Genomic DNA, 24,039 nt, shown 5'->3' on the forward strand with positions numbered 1-24,039 from the left:
CTAAAATAGTGCCAATTTGAAGAACATTAATTGAAAAGTTAATGAATATTAGTATTTTTAGTATAATTAATGTGTTTATTATGCACCAAAACGACAATAATTTAAAAAACAATGTTGATAAACATGAACGAAGATACTTGGAAAACAATTGATAAAAAGAAAAAAAAAAAAAAAAACCTTTTGAGATGATTTGGTAGCTGCCCCTCAACTTACATGTTCCCTTTTCTGGCCTTTCGGAAAAGACAGCACTTCGACAAGTTCATTGAAATTGAGAGGCAGGTATTAATCATCAGTTGGCACGTCACTCTCTTTCGATTAATCATCTCCTATATAAGTTGTGTCCAAATGTCAAAATATTTCTGGGGACACTACGTGTTTCTTATGTAACAACTTTAATTTGTCGAATTTGATTTTTAAAAATTATTTGTTGGAGTTTTATATATTTTAGATATTTATATAATAGTTAATTTTAAAATTTATAAAATTTATTAAAAAACATATAAGTTGATTCCAACATTTATATTATAATAATAATAAAAAAGTATGGTGCTAAGGCACCACCTCCCCCAAAACGTACCTTGATTTTGAAGTTACCTTGATATTAACATACTTTAATTTAATATTTGAGATCTTTCACATTAATTTATCCCGTCTCCTGACTTTGAGTGAATGCTAGAAAGACAAAATAAAAAGAAATAATATGATATCATTAATTTTCTATTAGTTTTAATGTGATATAATTATATGTTCATAATTAATATAGGAAAGCAAATGTGACATCACTTAAAAGCGTTCGACATAATTTTCAATCTTTAGTTGTGAGGCTGATCCCCTACCACTCCATTATTAAACAATTCTTTTTTTATTTGACAATAAAAGTATTTTTGAATCAATTCAAGAATTAACATAGTAATTAAATAAGTTTTTTTTATTTAACAACAAAAATACTTTCAGATAGATTAATTAAACTAGGATTAATTTTTTTTCTCAAATGATTTAGTGCAACTTTGCATTAATTTTAATATATTAAAAAAATTTATAATTTATCTCAATACTAACTCTAAGATTTATATACAGAAATCAAAAAAATAAAATAATAATATCTCTAAATTAAATTATTAAACAATTAAAAACCACCTTGCTCTCTCGTTGATCAGCCATGACATCCATGCCATGCCACCCAATTTCTCTCGCGGCTCAGGCTTAGCTAGCAAGAGCCGTATAGCCAAGCCAAACACTTGGCTCCACGTCAGTGACCTTTCAAACGATTAGCTCCCTGCACACGGATTCATTCATATTGGACACGCGTCAGCAGTGGAGCCGATTGTTTTGTTTCTTCATGGCTAAGCTAAATCAAAAGCCAATGTTTCCGTGGACCCCATCAGCTTATGTCAGCTTCAATTTGCCTTTAAAAAAAGCAACAAAGTTTTAAACGCCATCATAGTGCCCACTGACTGGAAAGCCAATCCCTGTACACATACGGTATTTTATACATAAAACATACGGTTATGGACGAATACACCCTTGAACAGGTATTTTCCATGCCCATGGTGGGTTCCACCAATTTTGCCATAAATATGAGCCCCCTACGCTGCAATTCTTCCGTTTCCTCCTCCTTCCTCCCTCCCTCCCCTCTCTATCGAGCAATTTCTATAGCCATGCTGTCCACAGTTTCGGCCACTTACCCATTGGTTGAACCGATGCTCGACAACCCATTTCAGTTCTTTGAGAATGGTTTTACGCCTTGGGACTGTTTCGACCCCTTTCCAAGTGCTCCTCAATCACCAAAACCTTTTGGTTCGAGTTCCGGTTCGGATGAGTCCAACCTGTTGGACCAGAACCCTGACAATTCAAACTCAAACTCCGGCTCCGATGAACCAAACCCTCCGGTTTCGGTCATAGACGAAAGGAAACGTAGGCGGATGGTATCAAACCGGGAGTCGGCAAGGCGGTCTCGGATGCGAAAACAGAAGCACATGGACAACCTAAGGAACCAGGTGAACCGGCTTAGGGTTGAGAACCGTGAACTGACGAACCGGTTGCGGATTGTTTTGTACCATTGCCACAGTGTACGAACAGAAAACGACTGGCTCCGGTCTGAATATAGTATGCTCCGAAAAAAGCTGTCGGAAACAAGCCAAATCTTGATGATGAGGCAACTCCAACAATTCACGTCCGCATGGCCATGCAATAATATTATTTCTGCCACCGAATAAATACCTCCATCATTAATCACTTATTCATAAGCTATTTAATAATAAAAATAAATCATGAAATTATTCACAGTTAAAACAGGAAGAAAAAGAGGCTTTATTCGTAGTTGCTGCTATAAAGCAAAGAAAAACATAATGGAGGGGCTTTCGGTGATTTTTGGTAAAGGGTGTTTTCCAGGGCAAAATACTTGGCTTGTTGTCTTGTAAAAAGGATAGTTAACTAGTGTTTGATTATTTTAAGCAATATCATGCTCTCTTTTGCTGTTCTTTTGAGTCTAAATTTAGCACTGCTTTTTAAGCTCCACTTAATTAGATTATGAAATATATATATATATATATATATATATATATATATATATATAGAACATAATCGGCCGGCCATATGTGTGATGATGGGCAACTTCCAAAGTTAATGTTGGTATCTTCCAAAGTTATTTGAGGGATAAGGTTCTTTCCAATTTCTAATGAGCTTGTTTTTTTTATTATAAAGGAGAGGTATAATTTCAAGATTCTTTAGAAAAGAGGAGATTAATTGGCTTCTTTTATTATACCCATTTTATTTAATCAAGCATTGCTATGGTATGCCATAATTATCTATTAGTCTGGGTTCACACACACACATATATATCTCCTCTTCACCCGCATGCCTTCACAAATAGCATGCATCCAATGCTTGATTGAATTACATACAAAAGGAGTTAATTAATTATAACCCTGTCCCTGTAATTAATTTATTAAAATTAATGAATTTATTATTATAGTATAAAAAATAACTAAATACCATTTTGACCAGGTGTTGATCATGTTTAATTGATTTGGTAAGGATTGGTGAATTCCTTTCTCTCTTGGTTGATTTGTAACAAGCACCTGCGTAGATGAGAAGGCAATGGGGGCAATAAAGTAGGTATCGCAATACATCACAAAATTCTCCTTCTTGAAAATATGTACTTCTCCAAACCCAGAAGCAAACACCGGACACCTCAATCACAAGAGGCACTCCAATGCGGATCTTGCCGTGAACCTTTATCCAAGTGTTTCAGCTCTAGCCCTGTCATAATTAGAAGGGGGGAAGGAAGTCTTCGTGAGAAGAGATTGATGGAGGAAGTGATCAAAACGATGGATCAGAACCTCTGGGATGCGCGGACTCATTCCCAATAGTATATAAAATGCTGGAAATAAAGTAAAAAACGGCTCCCATTGAAAGTATATAATGGTAGGAGTGTTTAAAAAACAAACCGATTGAATTAAAAAATTCAATCAAAATAACTATTAAAAAAAAACTAAAAAAACCAATTTAAAAACTAGAAAAATCACCTAGTTCAGCTAGGTTTTGATTTCAAAACTCTGAAACCGATTAAATGAATTTAAACTAACTAAAATACAGGTATAAATAGAAGCTTAACCTGATCCTATAACATTTTTTCCCTTTTAATTTTTGTTTCAGCAACCCCCTCCCCCCCCCCCCCCCCCCCTTCTCTCTCTCTCTCTCTCCAGTGACTCGTTTCTCTCGTCTCTCTTTCCCTTTGTTCTCTACTTCTCTTTGTTCTCTTGCAAAGTTAGAAAAGGTGCTTCTACATTACAAAGTCAAAAGGTGGGTGCACTGATTTACCCTTTTGTTTTAATAACAAAAACAAAATTGGAAGAGATCTTATTAGGAGGGGGATGGCGCATGATTTATATTCAAGGCCCTGCATCTTGATTTTAAAATTTTAAATTAATAAACCATTAATTTGAAAGTGTTTTTGTTTCTAATGAATTGGTCTAGCTTGTGATTATTTAATATTTATTGTTAGATTTAAGAGTATAAAATGTTGATTCTTTGAGTTTCTGCTTCTGTCAATAACGGGAACTTCCAAGTAATCCAAAGCCATGTGTTGGTGTTTGTTTGATTTGACCAAGTTGTCTGTAATTTTTGTTTTCATGTTAGTATCTTCTACCTCTCCTTATATTCCTTGGACTGGATCAAGTTATCTTCTCCCTCTACTTGTTTGGAGCTATCGATTTTTTTCGATTTTCAAAGAAAATAAACCTGATCCAAATTGAACCGAATGAATTCAGTTTGAATTAATTTTTGGTTTAATCCATGTTGAATTTTTTAGAAATTACAAATCCTAGTTCGGTTGGAATTTCTAGTTAAAACCAAACCGAACTAAACCAAACCATTATCACCCCTGCATAATAAAAATGTGTCCAACCACTCCTTCTAGTGCTACATCGAAGAAAGCAACTCTTGGTATCGAATCATGAGCGAAAAACCTATAAACTAGATGTGATTATTTTTAGTTCGGTTCGGTTTTTATCAAAAAAGTAACCAAACCGTTTTTTTTTACCGAAACCGGTTCAAACCGACCGGTTTCAATTCGGTTATTTTAGAACAAAAACCAGTTCAAACCAACTGGTTCGGTTGGCTCGGTTGTTTTCGGTTTGGCTTGGTTTTTTTTCCAATTTGGCTCGGGTTTTTTTCGGTTTGGGTTCGGTTCGATTTTTTCAGTTTCAGACTTATAAAATCAAAACCGAACCGGTTGGTTTTTTAAAAATTCTAATCGGTTTTTTTTCACGGTTCGATTTTTTTATTTTTTTCTGGTTCTGTCAATTTAATCAGTTTTTCAGTTTTTTTACTCACTCCTACCATAAACTCTCTTAAGAGACCGGCATTCAAAAAGCTTTTCTTTCTCTTTCCGTACTATTGGATTATTTTTCCTTTTTTCCAGTTTTAGGGATTGAATAAGTAGTTTCTAAAACTATGAGCACTTATATAAATTACTTGTGCTCAACTACATATATTAAGTTATAATAAAATATATAAATATATTTGTTCCAATATTCAAACAAATACAAAGAAAATCACACTTGCTAATTTCAGTGAATTATAGTTTGGGAACTTCTCTTCTAAAATCTACATTTTGCATTCCGTCACTGTTTTTTTTTTAATTAAACGTGGGTGTCCGGGTCAGTTTACGCGCATCTCGACTAATCCCACTGGCCCTGAAGTTAACGACCATGTAAGCCTCCAGTGACCATCATATGAGCAACCACAGGGCTCGAACCTGAGACCACAGAGGGAGCAAACCTCTTGATCCCAAGTTCTTACCACTGGGCCACCACCTAGATGGTTTCACTGTTTTTATTATACGAGCAGTTTGCTTAGACCGACAAATAGCTATTCGACCTATCCAAATTGGTATGGAGTGAAACAAGAACAAAAGACGAAATATTACATATATATTTGTTCACGCCAAGAATAAAAACCTAATTAACCAAGTATCTCAAGGCTGATAGCTGAGTTCAAAGTTAACATGATTGGGTTTTTTTTTAATACAGTGATAGTGGCTTAACTAGTTTGTCCAGTTCAATAAATTTTCTGAACTTTGAAACAAACCTAGGCATGTGTAAGAAAAAATCCTATTAGTGGACTTCAATTATAGAGTTAGGCGGTGTAAGATTAATTAAAAAACTGAGCTCCAATCCGGTTGCTCATCGTAGAAAATCAAAAGAATTTTTGCCAACCAAATAACCCACAAAATGCCTTGCTCCAAACCTTTTTATCTTCAAGTTGCTGATGCAATTCAGCTCCTTCCAGATTTGAAAGAAGCAGCCAGACTTGATGTAGATCAGAAGTGCTTAGTTGTCTTTTCCAAGTAAGATTCCAAGACCAAACTTCATTGTTCCAGTACCCCATTTCAATAAGTCTACTTGCTGGATTGAGGGACAAAACATGAAGCCGATGGAATAGATATTTAAGAATGCCACAAGCTAGCCATCGGTCGGTCATTCCAAAAAAAAGATATCTTTCTCGTTGTCCATTTTGTATCTAATACTTTCTCTGATTGGAGCTGAACTGAATTCTACTGTATTGGTTACAAAATGAATACCTTGCCAAGTATCAGATAAAGGAAGATATATTGAAAGAGGGGAGCCCTTTCTCCAAGGTCCGTCTATACTTCCTGATTATGAAATCTTCCCAACCTTCCAATCTTTTATGCTTCTTGATAATGAAAGCCATTTGAAATATCTAATTAAAAGTGACTAATGGCTTTGCAATTTAAAATGAAGATATCAAGGGCCTAGAATTGTCATCAAAGCGAGGCAATCCAACAAATTTAAATAAATAAATAAAAAGGCTCTCGTCACTCTCCAATTTTGTTGCCTTTTCATTTCAAGGACAAATTAAAACTATATTATATGCTCCTGTTGTTTGTTGTTAATTGTTAATGGTTTAATTAAGAAATCATGCTAAGGCGCAATGGATTCCTCTCACAATTCTTTAAGTAAATGGAGCACCGATACCTTTCTATCCCCCAATTAATTACTCCTATAACTCTTGTAAATGTATGTGCGTGTGTATCCTACTACTAAATTCTATAGTGCAAACGTTTTGGGATAGCAATCATAATATCAATGACTAATTAAACAGTGCTTCTTTTGAGTGCTAGGTAAAAAAAAATTAAAGTACTCAACAACCAATCAATATCAATACTTATTTAATTATAGATCCATTTTAAAGAGAAACATACATAAAGATGAAAGAGGAAATCATACGTACCTTAACTTATCAAAAATAATAAAAATATCTCAATTTAAGTATTATTTTTTATTTTTTCCCTCCCTGCTACTTATTTTTATCTAACTTCTGTTGAATAAGTATTTGTAATTACTTTATTAATATTGTTCATACATTTATCATGCATGCACTGGAATGAAAAGTAGATTCCCTACGAGTCTACAACACCCGACTTTGAGCGAAGAATTTTAAGCCAAATTACCAACAAAAATTGGAATAGATTGAAACAAAAGACATGATCGAATAGAGGTAGTTTTTTTTTTTTTTTTTTGCAGAACAAGAACAGACTCCATTCTACACTGATGGTGCAATTCCCCTTCAGTCTTCACACAAAAGCTTTTTCAGAAATGTTGGATTGTGTTGAGGCTCTTGACTATATTTGCCCCCAATTTTTTTGGGCCGAGTCGTTGTTGGGGTTTGAACAAAGATAATAGATCAGTTGGAAGGAACTTTTCCAGAGTTATTTTTCAGTTTTTGCTCGAGTAAGCTAGAGGCGAGTCAAGCTTTTAATCAGAGACTCCAACTTTTCTTGAAAATGGACGTTACAATGAGCATAAATACCATAATAGTTTCTGGCATTTTCTTTCTCCATATTTTTCATCCGATCTTTAGGTCTGAATTAGATAAAAAGTTGCCTTCTCTTCCCAGTTTCCGACAAAATAAACATGCGTGGGGGGTTATTATCAATGGGAAAAGGTATTGATTATAACCCATCTCAAAAAACCCTAAACGCCATACTTGAGGTTATGAAGGTTTGGCTCTGCTCGTCTCTTCTCTTCTTCACTGGTAAGTCGTAAAGACAAGCACATTGTAACGTCCTGGGGCATCTCATATTTGCCACGCTTTGACTTGAAATATCATCTACTGATCGATTTTTCTTTGTTTTTAATAGCACACTAGGGTTCGAATATTCCTAAATCAACAATTTAAAGAAATTTATGGAATAATTAACATCTCATGACCCAATCCAATGGAAAAGCTGGATCTTTCTCTTCATTTGCTAGTCACGTGTCGGCTTAGCTCTGTTTGCTGCCATAGCTGCCATTCATCAAAAACAAATAGCTGGTAATGTTTGTTTCATGATAGATATAAGGACAGGCAATGGTTTTAATTACCTTTGTTCACTGATAACGATTTTGCATAATTTTCATTGTTTATTGGGTCTTGAAACTACGTGTCAGTAAATTTCGGATAGTCCATGGAGATAAGAAGAAGGACAGGCAGACAGAAAATATAGCCAGCAGGCCCAGCACAGAGCTAATTATTGTGACAACCTAACCACCACTTTTTGGCTTCCCTTCAAACTTTCGAACTCCATTTTATAGGGAGATTGCCATCTCTATTCACTTATCTCGAGAATACGAATTTATCACTATTAAAATTATTTTTTTATTATCAATATGATTTATTGATAAATTTTTTCTATTTTCATGTGATTTTAAAAAAAAAAATTCAAAAATTATAACGTGAACAAAATAAAAAACTAAAAAAAAAACATAAAACAAAATCAAAGTAGAATATAAAGATTAAAAATAACTTTTCCGTCTTGGATTTTTTTTAATTATATTTTAATATTATAAATTTAAATGATATTTTATTAAATTAAACCGCAATCAAGTTCTAAAGACCTTCACATTTCAAGGGAATAACCTGGAAATGTGATATGGGGTTTTTATGATGGATTGATATTTTTGTGGTCTTGATTATTGTATACATTATTATTTGCAATAAATATTTAGCTAAGAGTGAGGACAAAATCTCAAATAAATCAGAAGATTAAGTACTGTGATGATGAATAACCTGAAAGTTATTGTTCTCAGTAGAAAATCCAATCGTCGCTGGGAATCGAGAAATCTTGTTGTTATCTGCCATTAAACAAGAGTTCGAAAAAGTCAAGTTATTCAACGTCCACGTTATCAAGAACAGGAAAGTTAAGCCTTTTATTTCCTTTTTCTGATAGGACTTGACAGAATTACGCTACCCAGATCATGATATTGAATGTCCATTCCCTTGACTTATCATGTTTTCCCTTGCAATCGACTCCAAAGAAATTGCTTTCATTACTCTAGCCATCAACCAAGAAAATATTTAACAAATTTTGTATGGTTAAGTGGTTGTAGTCATGCCCCCAATTCTGAATTCTGCGACTACAAGTTTAACACAGCCCTATCAGAATCTGGGCTATGCTTAGAAAATACAGATTGTTCTTTTCATAGTTTGATAAAAAAAGCCTTTGACTTTCAAGAGTTCAATTATTTGATTTCTTGGTTTACAATCATAAACAAAAACATCGAAACTCCTCCATTCAGTAATTTGATTTCTTGAGCATTTTAGAAAAGTGGGGAAAATTAAGAATTAAACGTTTAACTTAGTGAGGGTAGAGCAAGAAATGGTTAAAGGGTGGAATTTTTGGAGGTTGTGGAAAAACCCTCCAAAATCTATCCGTGTCTGTATTCAAGAAATTAAATGATGGGGTTTTTTTTTTTTGTTTTTTTTTTGTTTAAGTTTTAATAGCTAAGTTATTTTGATTTTTTATTCATAAATATTTTATAAAAATATATTTCTTCTAAAGAAAACTGGTTTCTAAAATTAATTTATCTATTCCTTTAAATATTTTGAAATTTTAATTGGTAGTCATGTTACAACTTATTATAATTTATTTTAATTAAATTAAATTATTTAAATTTTACAAACAACGAGTAATCTTTGACCAAATCTTTTTTTGTATCATGAGCATATTCTCCCATGATATGAACAAATGGGGGATTATAGGGTATTTTACCAGATTTTTTTAAATATTTTTTTTTTAATTCGACACTCACTTTCTTTGTTTTTCCTCACACTCCATAATTGTATCCTATCATTATACATTATTTACTATTTTATTTAATTTTAGTTTTGATTTAATTATAATTTTAGTTTATATATAGTTCTTGCATACTTAAGAACATGCTTGATTATTTGTTAACACTTTAATTACCTTTTGAATGGTTTTACACCCTTTTTAACATTTTATTTTTCAATCCTTGTTTTACACTCCTCTTAGCATATTTAATATTGCATTAATTTTTACTTTCTAAATTATTTTAAAAAAAATCAAATTAATATTATTTGTGCGTAATTTTTTATGGTTTTGATGTATTAATATTAAAATTAAAATATAAGATATAAAAAGTATTATTTTAATATATTTGTAATTAAAAATTATTTTCGAAAAGAATAAATCACCACATTATAAATCAAACACTTAATCTCTTGACATTTAATATCAAAAAATCATCTAAACCCAAGTAAAAGCTTTTTAGACTTGAAACTTGTATAGATTTATATTACCTTGTGCTTAATTTTTATCAAATAAATAAAAATTGTGATATTCGAACTTGTGGCCACTTGAATATTAATATTCTGATATCATATTAAAGAATCATCTCAACCCAATAACTTAAATTATTAAATAAAATCTCAATATACAATTCAACCCCAAATTAAGCAAATGCAAATACATCATAATTCGCAATAGTCAAAAGACGAATCCTAACTCAGTTAAACAAAAACTAGTTCCATATTTTTCAGGAGGCTCCCCTTGGCTGTTCCCGGTGCCGCACCTACCATTAATTCTATTCTTCAATCTATGGCCGCCATTAAGTTTGTACATATATTCTTTTATCTCCTTAGCTAAATTATGGCCACCAAATACCTATGAACCTGATTTTCTTTTTCTTCCCCTTCATCACCTAATTCTTTGAATTGGTTTAAAAGTTAATAGCAGCTTCCCTTTCACGTTTCCCTTGCTTGCCCTTTTGGTTTCTTTGCTGTTAGAGAGTGTAGAACGTATGCTAATATCTCTTGCAACCCTCTCAATATAAGGGCAACCTTTCTTCATTTATGAAAATATCCCTTCACAAACAATGAGCCATAGGAAGGTTTACTCACAAGGTAGCATACCCTTTTCATGGGAAGACTCACCTGGAGTCTCCAAGGTCATCCACAAAGAATACACAATAGATATAGGGCTAAATGCCGTTAACATATCATCCCCTACATCCCCTATTTTGTTTCCTCGTGACTCCGATACCTCCTACAAGGTCTTAGGCAGTCATGGCATAAAAATTCCTCTCCCTCCATGCGTGAGCGCGAAGATAGAGCCTCCACGAAGAAGCAAATCAGTGAAAGGGTTTAGATGGTGGCAAGAAGACCCTTTCCTTGCAGCTTACAAGGAATGCACAAAGAATGGGAGAAATGGCAAGTTGTCAAGTGAAAGCAAGAAAAATGTCAGGTCTAAACTAAGGAAGAGCAGACTTATCTTTTCGTGCAAGGATTCATGTGATGTTCAGGATGATAATCTGGTTATGCTAGCTAATCTTCCTGCTATCCCTAGAGATAGAGTTCGAGGAAGATGAAATATATTTGGATTGGACTAGGATTAGTTTCTCTAGTCAAATTAAATTCTTAAACTAATATATGAAACTATATTCTGTCTGCATTCTTACTTAAAAGAGATTTAAACCCATTGCATGTGTGATCCATCGATGTTGTTGATAATATTCTACTCTTAAGTAACACTACTAGAAAATCAGACAAAGCTTTCTCAGCATTTAAAGAAAATTCTGTTGATATTACAAATTGCCGACGGAATATCGTCATCATAAACTCGCTCATCATGGTTTTTATTTTATCAATAATTTCATTAATAATTTCTAATACTAATAGAATCATTAACGAAATATTCCATCAAAGAAACCATTAAAATATAATCAAATCAATAATGTGAGTGTGAAGTATATATATCTTGTACATCACATCGGAGGTGCCGGAGAATTTCATTGTTGGTAGTTAGTAGTTTATACTAGAAAAATTGCACTGGTTTATTGATGATTTTGATTCTCTGTTTCTCTGTTTTTTTTTTTTCTCTTTAAAAAATTCGCCAAGTGACCTGAAAATTACCAGTAACTTTATATAGCTAATCTCTTTTAAAGATTTCTCTATTATGTAAGCCAACCTGCTAGCCGGACCCAAGATATGACCCAATCACAAATAATCACAGCTTGTGGATCCAAATAAATAAGTGGGCCGGGGTGATCAAAAGCCCAAAAACTAAGGATGGTAATGTAATTTCAAGCCCTCCATGATTGCTCTGTATATATAACGCTGTAGAGTTAGGGTTTGAAAGGCATGGAGGAGCGGCAGCCACCTCTAGAGTCTGAACTCTTTTAAAATCCAGGCGTCCTGCTCTTCATTTATTTGTGCTCCTTAACTTATATTTTTTAATCTCTTTCCCTTTAGTTTCTGCTGCCTCGAGAATGATTGCTCATTTTTGTGTCTGATAAAACTTTGAGGCTGTGATGACTGATTACGTTTCTCGATCCTGAATATCATCATGTTAGCTCTTATACGGACCAAAGTGAGAGCTAGTTTTTCATTTGTTGACAGCATTTGTGCGTGTCTGAGCCTTTCTTCTGTTGATTTCAATTTATTTTTTCTATATTTTTATCGGTTTTGGATTTTGAAATTGTGAAGGCTGTTTGGTTTTGGGTTGCAATGATAATAAGATCAATTCCTCGTACTGAATAATGCTCAATTGGGCATGACAGACTCCTTGCACCCATAGAATCTGAGCTCCCATTTCCGTTCCTTCAAAATCAAAAAATTGTTCTTTGTGTTGTTTTTGTTTTGGATCATGTACAGTATGGAGTTAGTGTTTGTGATTATGTTAATTGTTTTTTAAATGTTTTTTATTTAAAAATATATGAATATAATATTTTTATTTATTTTAATTTATTTTTAACATAGTATATTAAAATAATTTAAAAATATTAAAAATTAATTTTAAAAAAACTCAATCATAGTTTTAAAATCAGACAAAAAAATCTAAAATCAGACATTAAAATCAGGCAATATGTAGAGTCTACCCATTGCAAGGGCAAGGTAGGTTATGGGCATGGAGAGTGACTCTAAAAACAATTTTTAAAAATTAAAAAGATGTTTTTTATGAAATTTTATTTTTTGAAAAAAAATTAATGGGCCGATTGTTGGTTTTGATGTTAAGCTTGGATTGATTAGTTCCTTGATTCAACATGGTTTTTTATTGGAACTTATTTTCCTAGGAATTTGACTATGAGTTTCAATCTTTCTTTTCCCTTGTTAAAATTTAAAAAATAATAATAATTTTTTTAGTTATTTTGCATCGATTTAATGTGTTAATAAAAAAGATAAAAATAAAAAATATTATTTTGATATTTTTATAAACAAATTATTTTAAAAAACAACTACTATTATATTTTTAAACACCTGACTTATCTAGAGTTCTTGTAATATACAACATCGACGGGTAAGGATTGGTAGCTAATCTTATTAGTAGTATTGGTTGCTGACTTGTGAAGCGTGTTTAAAACCCTGAGAGGGTCCTCTGGGTGGAAGCCCTGGAAATGGGTGGACTAGAAGGCGGGTTAGTGTGCTGCACTACTTTGAAAAACGTGTTTTGAGGTCATGCGTGGTCATCAAGAACAAATATGTAAGGATAGTAAGGTCTAAAATGAACAGTATCCAATAGGTTAAGCCGGATTATGAAAATTCTTGTACTTTATATTTTAAAATAAAAAATAATAACTCTATAAAAAATAAACAATTGAAACATTTCACAGCTATAGAGATAAATTTAATAGTCATGTCATGAGATATTTAAATTAAGAAAAACAATCTTTAATAGTAATTAATGTATTCTTATATCATTTTAGTTTTTCTATTGGAAAATACTAATCAATCGCAATTAATATCCTCTCGTATAATTTAGGAAAAAGTTATTTTGCCGGATTTTGCAGGGGATTTTTCAAGAAGAATTCTCCTTAGCCATGTAATTTGCCTTGTAGACGAAGAGCTCTCTATCATATATTATTATATGACAATTAAGAATGCTGTCTATTAGTAAATAAACACACTTCCACGGCTAAACATGGTGTTTTTTTGTGGGTTAATGAGCTCAAACATCCTCTTAATTTGACTGTGGATGTACAATTCAAACCATTTTAATTTTGGATTTTAAGAAGGGAAGTGAGCAGTGTATCCTGTATGTTGTAAATGATTTATTGGTATTGTGATAGTTTTTATTTTTTAAAATATTTTTTATTTAAAAAAATATTAAATTAATTGTTTTAAATTGTTTTTATTTTAATGTGCTAATATTAAAAATATATAAAAAATATTATTTGAATTTATTTTTAATTAAAAAACATTCATATATCATCATACTAAATACATAAAAAAAACCATATTAATGGATATTTAAGAGTGAAAATAATTGTGATTTAAAGTATTTTTTATTTAAAAATATATTAAAATAATATTTTTTTATTTTTTAAAAAAATATTTTTTATATCAAACATGATTTTAATCACATTTCCAAATTCTAGGAGAAGCTTCACCAAAGCTATGAGTAGGTTGTCGTTTCTCTACCAAAGGACCTAAAAATACATGCCACCAGCATAACAGCAGTGTATCGTGAGTGTTTGGAAGTGTAGTTGATGTTATTTTTTAAAGTGTAATTTACTTAGAAATATATTAAAATAATATTTTTTTTATTTTTTTAAAAATTATAAAAAAAATATTAATTTAAAACAAATAAAAAAATTTAAATTTAAAAACTATATATCTCATGTTAAGGTCTTCAAGACATGCCAACGTGTCGTTGTCCTGTACTTGCAAGAGTTGAGGTATGAACTGTAGTACTCGTTGGACGGTTTTCTTTATTACATAATCATAATTCATACATGTCTTCAGTTTTGGAAGTTTAATTATTAAAATCACTTGATAGTTTGAAGTCCTAGGGTGGTGCATTCCAGCACATGAGTGCACAGGGGACAGCACTGTGCTTAATTTTGCGAGAGAGTTTCTTTTTTGAATCTAATGAATTTGGTGGTGAATAGTTTACCGAGCAACTGGAATACTTGTTTTGCGCCAAGCACAGCTTTAAAAACTAATTTGAATTCGCGGGTTAACTCGTAACTTAAGTAATATGGAGCAACCCAGAGTCAACCCTGAAAAAACCCAATAAAATCTGTCAAAATCTATTGAATTCTGTTTTCAAAATGAGGTGATTTTTTTGTATTTTATAAAATAAACAAAATTAAATTGATTTAAATCAATCCCTCTTATCCATTACCCGAAAATTACTTCTGATATACACCGATCTGGGTTTCAAAAACGAGGTCGACTGTTTGTGTTCTTCCCAAGCACCAGGCAATGCCAGCATCCCAACTGATAGATAATTTTATTTTTTATTATTAAATTTAGATCAGAGAGTTTGTGTGCCCTCAACTAATTCTAGATATCCTGATAAATATTTTCTTTTCTTCCTTTACATATCTGATACAGCTAAGTTCATGTCCAAGCAGTAATAATTTGGCAAGCGGGAGCCTCAACATAGGTCCGGTCTCAACAAATTTTCACCAGAATCGGGGTCCCAGCCCTTCGAAAAATCTACACTGATGTCAAGCCAGGGGGAGGCTAGGACCGAAATTGTGAAATTAGGCCGTGGCTGGGCCAGAGCTGCTGAGTTTAACTTGAAAATAAATAAAAATAATGATTTAAAATTTTAAAAAAAAAAATCAGTTTTTTTTAAACACCACCCAAGGAACTTGCGGGGTCTGCCGGGTGGGCAGGCCACAAGAGTTGCTCCTGTCTGGAGTCCAGGGAACTCCATCTTAATGTTCAATAGTGATTTCTTTTACGTACATATCCTTGAAGCAACCTACCAACTGGATCTGGAACGGATAGGACAGTGCAGATCACATACTGGCCTACAAAGAATCAATGATCGATATGTATTTTTGAAGTTAAAGCATTATTATATTTTGCTGTTGCTATGGAGGATGATTCATCAGCATCATTGATTCTTCTATCCCCCCACTGTTTTGATGTCTTGCCTGCATATATACCATTCCCATGGTTTCCCTCTTCTCCATTATTTTTCTTCGATTCAACATATCCTATCATTGAAACATGCTTCCTGACCCAATCTGATAATGTATTGTAAGCTTGCGTGAATGATGGAGGTTATACACATATATATCACAGAGATGCAGCAAATTTAGAAGGCTGAAACCATGGGAAAATAAGACATTCAACTCAAACAAAGCAGGAGAAAAATTACTTTAATTCACACGTTAAAGATCCCTACAGATCCATATGTGCAAGAATGGCCGATACCTATTCAATCGGGAATCTGCCAAGTCTTTACATTCTAGATTTGAGGGGGGGGAACAAGCAACAAGGAGAAACAGTCTGCAGAAATTAATAAGATAAATAACTCCAAGCTTCTTCTTCACAAGTTTCATCCTAACCATTTTCTTGATTACAGGGATGGAATAGGGGATCACTTGCAATTATCGAACCAACAACATCCTCATACAGACTAGCACTTTCATTGTTTTTCTTGCTCTCTGCTCTTGGGCTGCTACCTGAACTGCTATTTGAAAGTGAACCAAAAGTCGATTTCTGCAAGACTCCTGTTGGAGAAGATCCCAGCTGCGGGCTGCCATCCCAACCCTCTCTTAAAAGGTTAAGAGCTGATGAGCTTTTGCAGGAATCCGCATGGCTGGCGCTGGTGGTCAAGACCTCTCCTAAAGGGCCGCCAATTGAAGTTCCCCAAGAGATAGGTATCCAGTTGGCTTGCTTCTGGCTTGATTCATTATGGTCACCGCTCACCCTTAAACCCATTTGTATAGGGTCAAACTCGCGAGATAACCTCAATGGTGAGAAGGCAAGTTTCTCTCGCAGAAGTGAGGATGATGACGACGAGAAGTCTGACGAGACCATTGAGATTGACATTGAGAGCTGGGTACAGTCAGATTTCAACTCTTCTGGCCAGCTAATGACAGAACGATTTGATTGGTCCTTCGGCCAGTCATCAATGAATTGACGAAGGGGATGCTGATCATGGCTTTCTTCATCACTAAAGTTTAGAAAAGACTCGTAGGGTTTAGCGTTAAAGTAAGAGCTCTTCTGCGATGGGTTGAGGAGAGAATCATAGGAGACAAGTCCAAACTCTGTTTGAGAGCACTGTTCAAATAGGATATCTTGTCTAGGAATACAGAAAGTAGACTCGTCAGATTTCCGGTTGATAGTGGAAGACATCATAGAAACCCTCCGTGCATCTTGTGCTCTGCAAAAGACATTCACTTTTCTTAAGACCAAACCGATGAGTATAATTTAGTAAATTCGGTGAAACAATGAACAAAGTTTCTTACAGTCAAATGCATCAACAAGATGTAAACAGGAACCATAACCTCCACAAATACATATTTTTCTACAAAAAAGCCTTCAATCCAAATGTACAATGCAACCACAAATGGGGAAGCTATAATGAAACCCATTGAAAAAGGAATCCTAAGTGTCAACTACCAGGACTAGTCACTGTCACCTAAGTAAAGATGAAATAATGGGGTCAACTTTATGGTAAAGTAAAAGGAAGAGAGTATGAATACACATGCTTTTAGAGAGAAATGCCATCTTATAAAAACTTGAAATGGATAACAAAAAGCAAATAAAACAAACTAGCAAAAGGAAGCTCAAATGCACATTTTTTACCCGTTGACACGAGCATCTGCAGAAGAGATGGAAGCAGCAGCCGGCTGAAAATTTTTTAACTGTTGCTGTGTGATCACAATGCTGTTCGAGGTAGCGCCACTGGTTGTAATCGAGGTTGGCATGGAGTTAGACATTGGCACCACCTTTGAACTGGCAGTCCCAGTAGCAGCATGGCCAGTCTGGCCTTCCACAGGCTTTCTTGAACGATGGCGGCCTCTGTTTATGTGCCTTTCACAATATTTTTGGTCAGCTACAGCATCCCTTGAGCACCGCCATTTCTTGCCATCAGTCCGACGACACCTTCCAGGCTCCTGATCAGTGTTGTTGCCAGGGTAACCAAGGTGGAAAGTGCCCCATCCCACTATGTAGATTGGGAAAGATGCATGAAAAAGAAAACAAAAGGAAATCAGAGAAATGAAATAAATCAGCCAAAAAAAGGGGAGGAAAGGGGAGAAAAAAAAAGACTATTTCACTTCAAACAGAGTATTATTTTATATTTATAATTCGTGTGCATATATATTTGGACATCATTTCAAAGATCATAATAAATTGAAAAAAGTAGGCTATTAGTTTCAGTACCAAACAAGAAAAATAAAACTCCAACACACAAAAGAAAAATTAAAAAAGGATATGCAGTGTTGATTCTTCTAACTATTTCAAAGGAATAGAAGAAGCTTACATGAACTGGGAGGGAATGATCCAGCAGAGGAAAAAGGTAAGCCATAAGGGTTGAGAGATTTCTTGAGAGGAATGATTAAATTGGAAGGCACAGGCACACGTGCAGTGATGTATTTGTAGATCAAGGCCTGGTGTTCAAGCTCCATCCACTGAGATGGAGTAAATGGTCCTCTAACCCCAGTAAAAGGCCCCTGCATGCTTGCATTCAAGTTTCCAGTGCCATAACCTGCAACATTAGATTAAACATTTCTTGCCTGTAACATTCAAAGAAGCTATATGTATCCTTAATTATATTCCAAATTTGACATAGAGGAAAAAAATAAACTATTGCATAAGTTTTGTCTGTGTACTGTTGATTTTCCTAATTTTTCTAGCTCTTTCCCTCTTTTGTAACTAACATGTTCTAACACCGAAAATTAACCAAATCCAAAGCAAAAATACCTGGCTTATAAGGGTGGGGGAAATCAACTTTTCCCTTTGACAAGACTCAAAATGTGAAATTTCTACTAAATGCCCATGAAAAGACCATCACCAGTACATGGAAACAAAGCCATACGAGGATAATAGCAAAATCAACCTTTTAGATATGAATGTAACTAAAATCTGTCATTTCCCAAAAACCCATTTCTTAAAATCAAACATCAAACAAAATTTTTATGCCAATTGTAACCCAAAGATGAGAACTTCAACCCCAACAAAAGAAAAACTTGTGTACTTACCTGCACTTCTGCTAGCGGAAAGAGGTGCGTGCTGGTAGTAAGGAAAACTCAAGGCAGTGTGGTTTTGTGTGTTTCTCTCAACCAAGCCAGCATCTTTAACGAGAAATGGAGTAGCTTCTGGTTTTGGAGAAGAGAAGCTTAGCATGTGCTCTTGTTGGCGAGAATCATTAGAAAACATAGAATTAGGTCTCAGCAAAGGAGCGGGTTGGTGCAGTGGCATTGTTTTGGTGGAAGAGAAATCATCAAGTTTTGGCATCTTTGAAGCCCTCCAGTAATCATCCTGAGCTGATGCAGATGAAGATGATCTTTCTTGCTTAGTTAACACAGATCCAAGAATCTTTGGTTTGGTCTCAGGAAGTGAGACATGAGAAGGAGCATGACTACTACTTTCAGGACCCACAAGACCCTCCAAACCAAGAACCCCAAAGTCCATGGCAATAAGCTACAAAAACTGTAAAATTAAAGCAGGAGTTCATGGCAAGAAAGTGAGAGTAAAAGAAGAATAAACTTTCATGTCTTGAAACAAAAGGAAAGAAAAAGAGTGGCGCATCTTAAGGGTGGGTTTTGCACTGTCTAGAGAAAGACTTCAGATTAAAAAAAAAGAAAAAAAAATAAAGGATTGAGCTTTGAGAAGGAAAATAAATAATTGGAGAGAAGAGAGAAGGAGAAGGAGTTGAAACTTGAAACTGAGGGAGCAGACAAGGCTACCAAACACACTCTCCACTTCTCGGACATGCTACCATTCATTGTTTTATAGCTGAAAAGGAAATTTTTTGGTCATCTTAAGGAGTAAGGACACTTCAAGTTACCTAAATGTCCTTGTAATTGTAGTATTTGATTTTTTTTATTATTATTATTTTTTTAACAGTAATGAGATTTTTTTTGGTCATCTTGATATTTTAAAAAGAATTTAACAAGTGAACATAATTGAGTATCATATGAGAGACCATAACCTCCAATTTATGGTAACAAAAACCTTACATTAAAAAGGTATCTAGTAGTGTAATAGTGGTTATTTTTTATTTAGAAATATATTAAAATATTTTTTTTATTTTTAAAAATTTATTTTTGATATCGATATATTAAAATGATCTAAAAATACTAAAAAATATTAATTTAAAACAAATAAAATATTTATTTTTTAAAAAATATTTTTAAAACACAAAAACAAACCTTAATATCTACATCCAAATCAAATCATTAGCAATCTATTATCCATAGTTTTAAGACCCGGTCCAGTCCAAAGCCTGGGTTTCGGGTTTTGACTAGGTCGGCCGGGTTAGTTCTTTTTTTAAAACAATCAAAACGACGTCGTTTTAGTAAAAAAACAAAAGTCAACGAGTTTGCAACCGAGTCTTGACCGGGTCTTGCTGGGTCACACTGAGTTTTTCCTTCTCTTATTTTTTCTTCAACCCGGCCCGGTTCCAACCTCGGGTTGACCTGCCGGGCCTGGCCGGGTTTCAAAAACTATGTTATTATCTAAACGTAGCAACCACATACAAATAAGCTAAGAGAGATTCATTTTTAAAAAGGCTACCTAAAACTAATAATAGCATCGTTATTGCATCTTAACCTTGTCTGCTTCTAACCAAATACATTTAAAAGAATTAAACTCGTTTATTTGACGGAAAGTTAAGTTTTTTTTAAAAAAAAATTAAAATTTTTTTTGTGTTTGTTTGCTATTAAAAAAATTAATCAAAGAAAAATATTTTTCAGTTAAAGAAAAATTTGGCTTGGTTTTCAGGAAAGTGTTTTTCTTTTATTTTGGGCGAAAAACACTTTCCGGAAGTTGTGAAAAATTTAGAAATGTCATATTATTTGCTGATTATATCAAATTTAGTCCTCAAACTTTTAATTGCTATATATATATATATATATATTGTTTTGAATATTTTTTTTCAATTTCATCCCTTAAAATTTAATTTTTATATTAACTTTGGTCCTCATTTTTATAATTGTTATTTGTTTTTCCCTTATCATTTTTTAATTGAAATTTTTTATTTATCAAATTTGATCATCATTTTTTTGATTGTTACTTATTTTATTTGAAATAATTTATGAAATGGTAATTATTATTATTTTAATTTCTTCATCTTTCAATTTTTTTATTTGTTAGATTTGATCTCTATTATTTTGATTATTATTTATTTTATTTGAGATAATTTATGAAATTATATTTTTTTTCAATTTCATTCTCATTCAACTTTTTAATTTGTAAGATTTGTTCCTCATTATTTTAATAAGCTTGAAAAAAATAAAACATTAATAAGTTATTTTCCAGCTCATTTTCCATAACATAACCAAACACTGGAAAATATTTTCCAACTTATTTTCCATTACACTACCAAACATTGGAAAATAATTCACTTTCTAAAAAAAAATTATTTTCCAGCAAACAAACAGGACATTAGTATTAATACATGCGAAGTGCTTATGTTCTTGCCTGAGATGCCAATAACATTCTTATAAGTATATTTTTATTTTAAAAATAATAGGCATAAACTTATAACATATCAACTTGAATTAGTCAATGATCGGGCTAAAATAATTTAGAAGATTATATGGCCTGAACTTTGGTCTTTAAAAATAAAAAATTTAAGCCAAGTCTTTTTTTAATGTAAAAAATGAATTGGCCATGTGAAAACTTAGCCAAGTGAATAACCCTGAAATCCCCCAAACCAATTATTTATCTAGCCTAAACTTCAAATTAAACAATATAAAAATTATTATGATATTATCTAATTAATTTAACAAGTTCAAAAGAAACTCAGATAAACAATAAAACATATTAAATTTAAATTTTAGCAAAAAATATTTAAATTAAAAAAAAAAATGATTTGTACCGTGTTTCCGAACTATTAAAGGTTTTTTTTTAAAAAAAAAAAGAAAGGAGGGAGAGAGAGGTTTTTCGTTATAAAGGTCTCCTTCTAGCTTGTCAACATTTAAACATCTTTTCGTGTCCAGTCAATTCTCTGCATGTAAAAGGATTTTCTCAGGAATGTGGTCAAAGCAGTCGTGTATGCTAGATTGCTAGTAAATCAGGCCCCTAAGCCTTCCGTCCTGCTGGATTTATCTTGCTTCTCCATGGAAAGATGCTTCTTCTTGGTAAATCAATAAAATATGTATTTTATTCCTCTCCACATCATGGAAGACCAAATCTATAGAAGGAAACGAAAAAACAAACAATTCTTACAGACACTATTAACTCTAACTAAAAGAGCGTGTGCTTACAGATCACTATTTTATTGAAATATTGCTTTGCATTTTTTAATTTAGATTTTTTTTTATTTAGTTATCATATTTTTATGATACGGATCTTAGGTTTGACGGATTAACCCGATTAATTCAGATTTGTTTTTTTTGTTTAATTATTTTGTTTAATTTCATATTTTAATATTAATCTGATTGAGAATTAAATTTCATGATTTGTTTTCTTTACTTTTCATTAGGTTATCCTGATCTCATAACTCCGGAACAATACTTAACGAATTAACCCCAATTGACTCGGGTTAGTTTTTTTTGTCTTTTTTAATTGATTTTTTTCAATTTCATCAATTAATATTGTGTTTGATTGGGAATTAGGTTTCATGATTTGTTTCTATTTGTGTTTCATTAGGTTTTCCTGGTTTGATGACCCAAGAATAGTGCTTAATGGTTAACTAGGGTTGACTTAACTTATTTTTTATTTTATTTTTTAATTAAAAATTTTACAAATTTCATCGTTCAACATTAGATCCGACATGGGTGATTGAGAATCAAGCTATATTATTTGTTTTTGACTTTCTCTTTATAGGGTTATTTTAATCTCAAGATCAAAGTCACAGATTTGATATGTTAACCCGGTTAAATTAGGTTTTTTTTTTATTATTTTTTTATATAAGGTTATCTCGATTCGATGATCCAGGTCATGAGTTTGGTGAATTGACTCAGGTTATTTTTTATGTTATTTTTTTTTTATTTCTTTCTTTCTTAATCTCATCCTTTAATATTGGTATGGTTAGGAATTAGAATTTGTAATTTGTTTTTCATAGGGTTATCTCGGTCTTATGATCTGATTTGCAAGTTTGACATATGAACTTATATCCTTTTTTTAGGTTATTTTTAATTATTTTTTCTTTCAATTTCATCCTTCAACATTAAGTTAATTGAGAGTTAAGATTTATAATTTGTTTTGATTTTCTTTTTATAAAGTTATCATAGTCTCATAACCTGAATCACGAATTTAACACGTTATCCCGGGTTGAGCCATGTCAATTTAATATGTTGTTATTTTAATATTAAAAAAAGATATCATCTTAAGAATTTGTTTAGTCAAATATTGTTCTTAAGAGTTGTATGTGTTGTTTTTAGACCCATAAAATTAATCAGGTTATATTAGGTAATCCCTCAAACGATCTGAATTTTTTTCCACCAGAAAAAAATAACATTTACAACATTTGAATAATTTTTCTTACGTTAATTTTTTTTTAACTTGACCTGCACTATTATCAAGTTCCATCTAGAACAACAAGTGTTCGATAAAGGCCTTGTTGTTTCTGACTATTTATATCAGCACCCTGTTTCTGACTATTTTTTTGTCATGTCATTTATACGCTCAATTTAGGATGTTCAAGGCGGCAGCTTAGGCTGCCGGTCAAGATTTGCAGAAAGATCAGAATGTTCCTCCTCCTCCCTGTAGATTTGCGGCAAGAACATGAAAAGATATGTGTAGAAGTCCATTACACTTTCACTTTTACAAGCAAACGTCTTGGTAATTTCAGACAACACCACCTCTTTATCCGTGTCTGAAATGAATGTTTTGTGATGCTTGCCATTGTTTTTCAATGGAAGAATAGTCCTCTTTTGCTTCTTCTTGGCTTCATCGTTTTTTTGGGTCCAGCAGCCGTTGTAATCTGAGATAATTTTGTTGTTGGTTTCCGGTTTCAAAGCATGTTTGGCTCTGCGGTTGAATCTGCATTTGATCAAATTTTAAAATGTTTTTTTTTTGCTAAAATTGAGTGCGGTTTATATTTTTTGGATCGTTTTGATGTTCTGATGTCAAAAATAATTTTTAAAAAATGAAAAAACATCATTGGCATGTATTTCGACACGAAAAGCTATTTGAAAAGCAACCACTACCACACTACCAAACATGCTCTTAATCGATTGGAGTGCGGTTGTACTGCATGTTTCTATATTTTTATTTTTAAAAAAAAATTATATTAATATTTTTTAATGTTTTTATTATTTTGATGTGTTGAAATAAAAAATAAATAAATATTATTTTAATGTATTTTCAAATAAAAAA

General features: G+C 32.7%; 2 protein-coding genes and 2 non-coding genes across 4 annotated transcripts; 3 read left to right on the forward strand and 1 right to left on the reverse strand.

The window, feature by feature from the left end:
* Positions 1-1,493: 1,493 nt before the first annotated feature.
* LOC7497736 (basic leucine zipper 43) lies at positions 1,494-2,480 on the forward strand. Its single transcript, XM_024605304.2, has one exon. It carries the CDS (start codon positions 1,509-1,511, stop codon positions 2,214-2,216), a length of 708 nt encoding a protein of 235 aa, XP_024461072.1. The 5' UTR covers positions 1,494-1,508; the 3' UTR covers positions 2,217-2,480.
* A 9,628-nt stretch (positions 2,481-12,108) lies between these two features.
* On the forward strand, positions 12,109-12,226 carry LOC112328283 (small nucleolar RNA snoR126). Its single transcript, XR_002983038.1, has one exon. It is a non-coding gene; the product is annotated as a small nucleolar RNA snoR126 (small nucleolar RNA).
* A 77-nt stretch (positions 12,227-12,303) lies between these two features.
* LOC112328281 (small nucleolar RNA snoR8a) lies at positions 12,304-12,394 on the forward strand. The gene has a single exon (XR_002983036.1). It is a non-coding gene; the product is annotated as a small nucleolar RNA snoR8a (small nucleolar RNA).
* Positions 12,395-15,873: 3,479 nt separating this feature from the next.
* On the reverse strand, positions 15,874-19,498 carry LOC7497735 (growth-regulating factor 1). Its single transcript, XM_002310292.4, has 4 exons — positions 18,753-19,498; positions 18,035-18,259; positions 17,356-17,716; positions 15,874-16,930 (listed from the first exon to the last, which is right to left on the reverse strand). Exons 1-4 carry the CDS (start codon positions 19,183-19,185, stop codon positions 16,105-16,107), a joined length of 1,845 nt encoding a protein of 614 aa, XP_002310328.4. The 5' UTR covers positions 19,186-19,498; the 3' UTR covers positions 15,874-16,104.
* Positions 19,499-24,039: the final 4,541 nt, after the last annotated feature.

The sequence above is a fragment of the Populus trichocarpa genome, chromosome 7 (genome assembly GCF_000002775.5).
Source record: "Populus trichocarpa isolate Nisqually-1 chromosome 7, P.trichocarpa_v4.1, whole genome shotgun sequence".
Lineage (NCBI taxonomy): Eukaryota > Viridiplantae > Streptophyta > Magnoliopsida > Malpighiales > Salicaceae > Populus > Populus trichocarpa.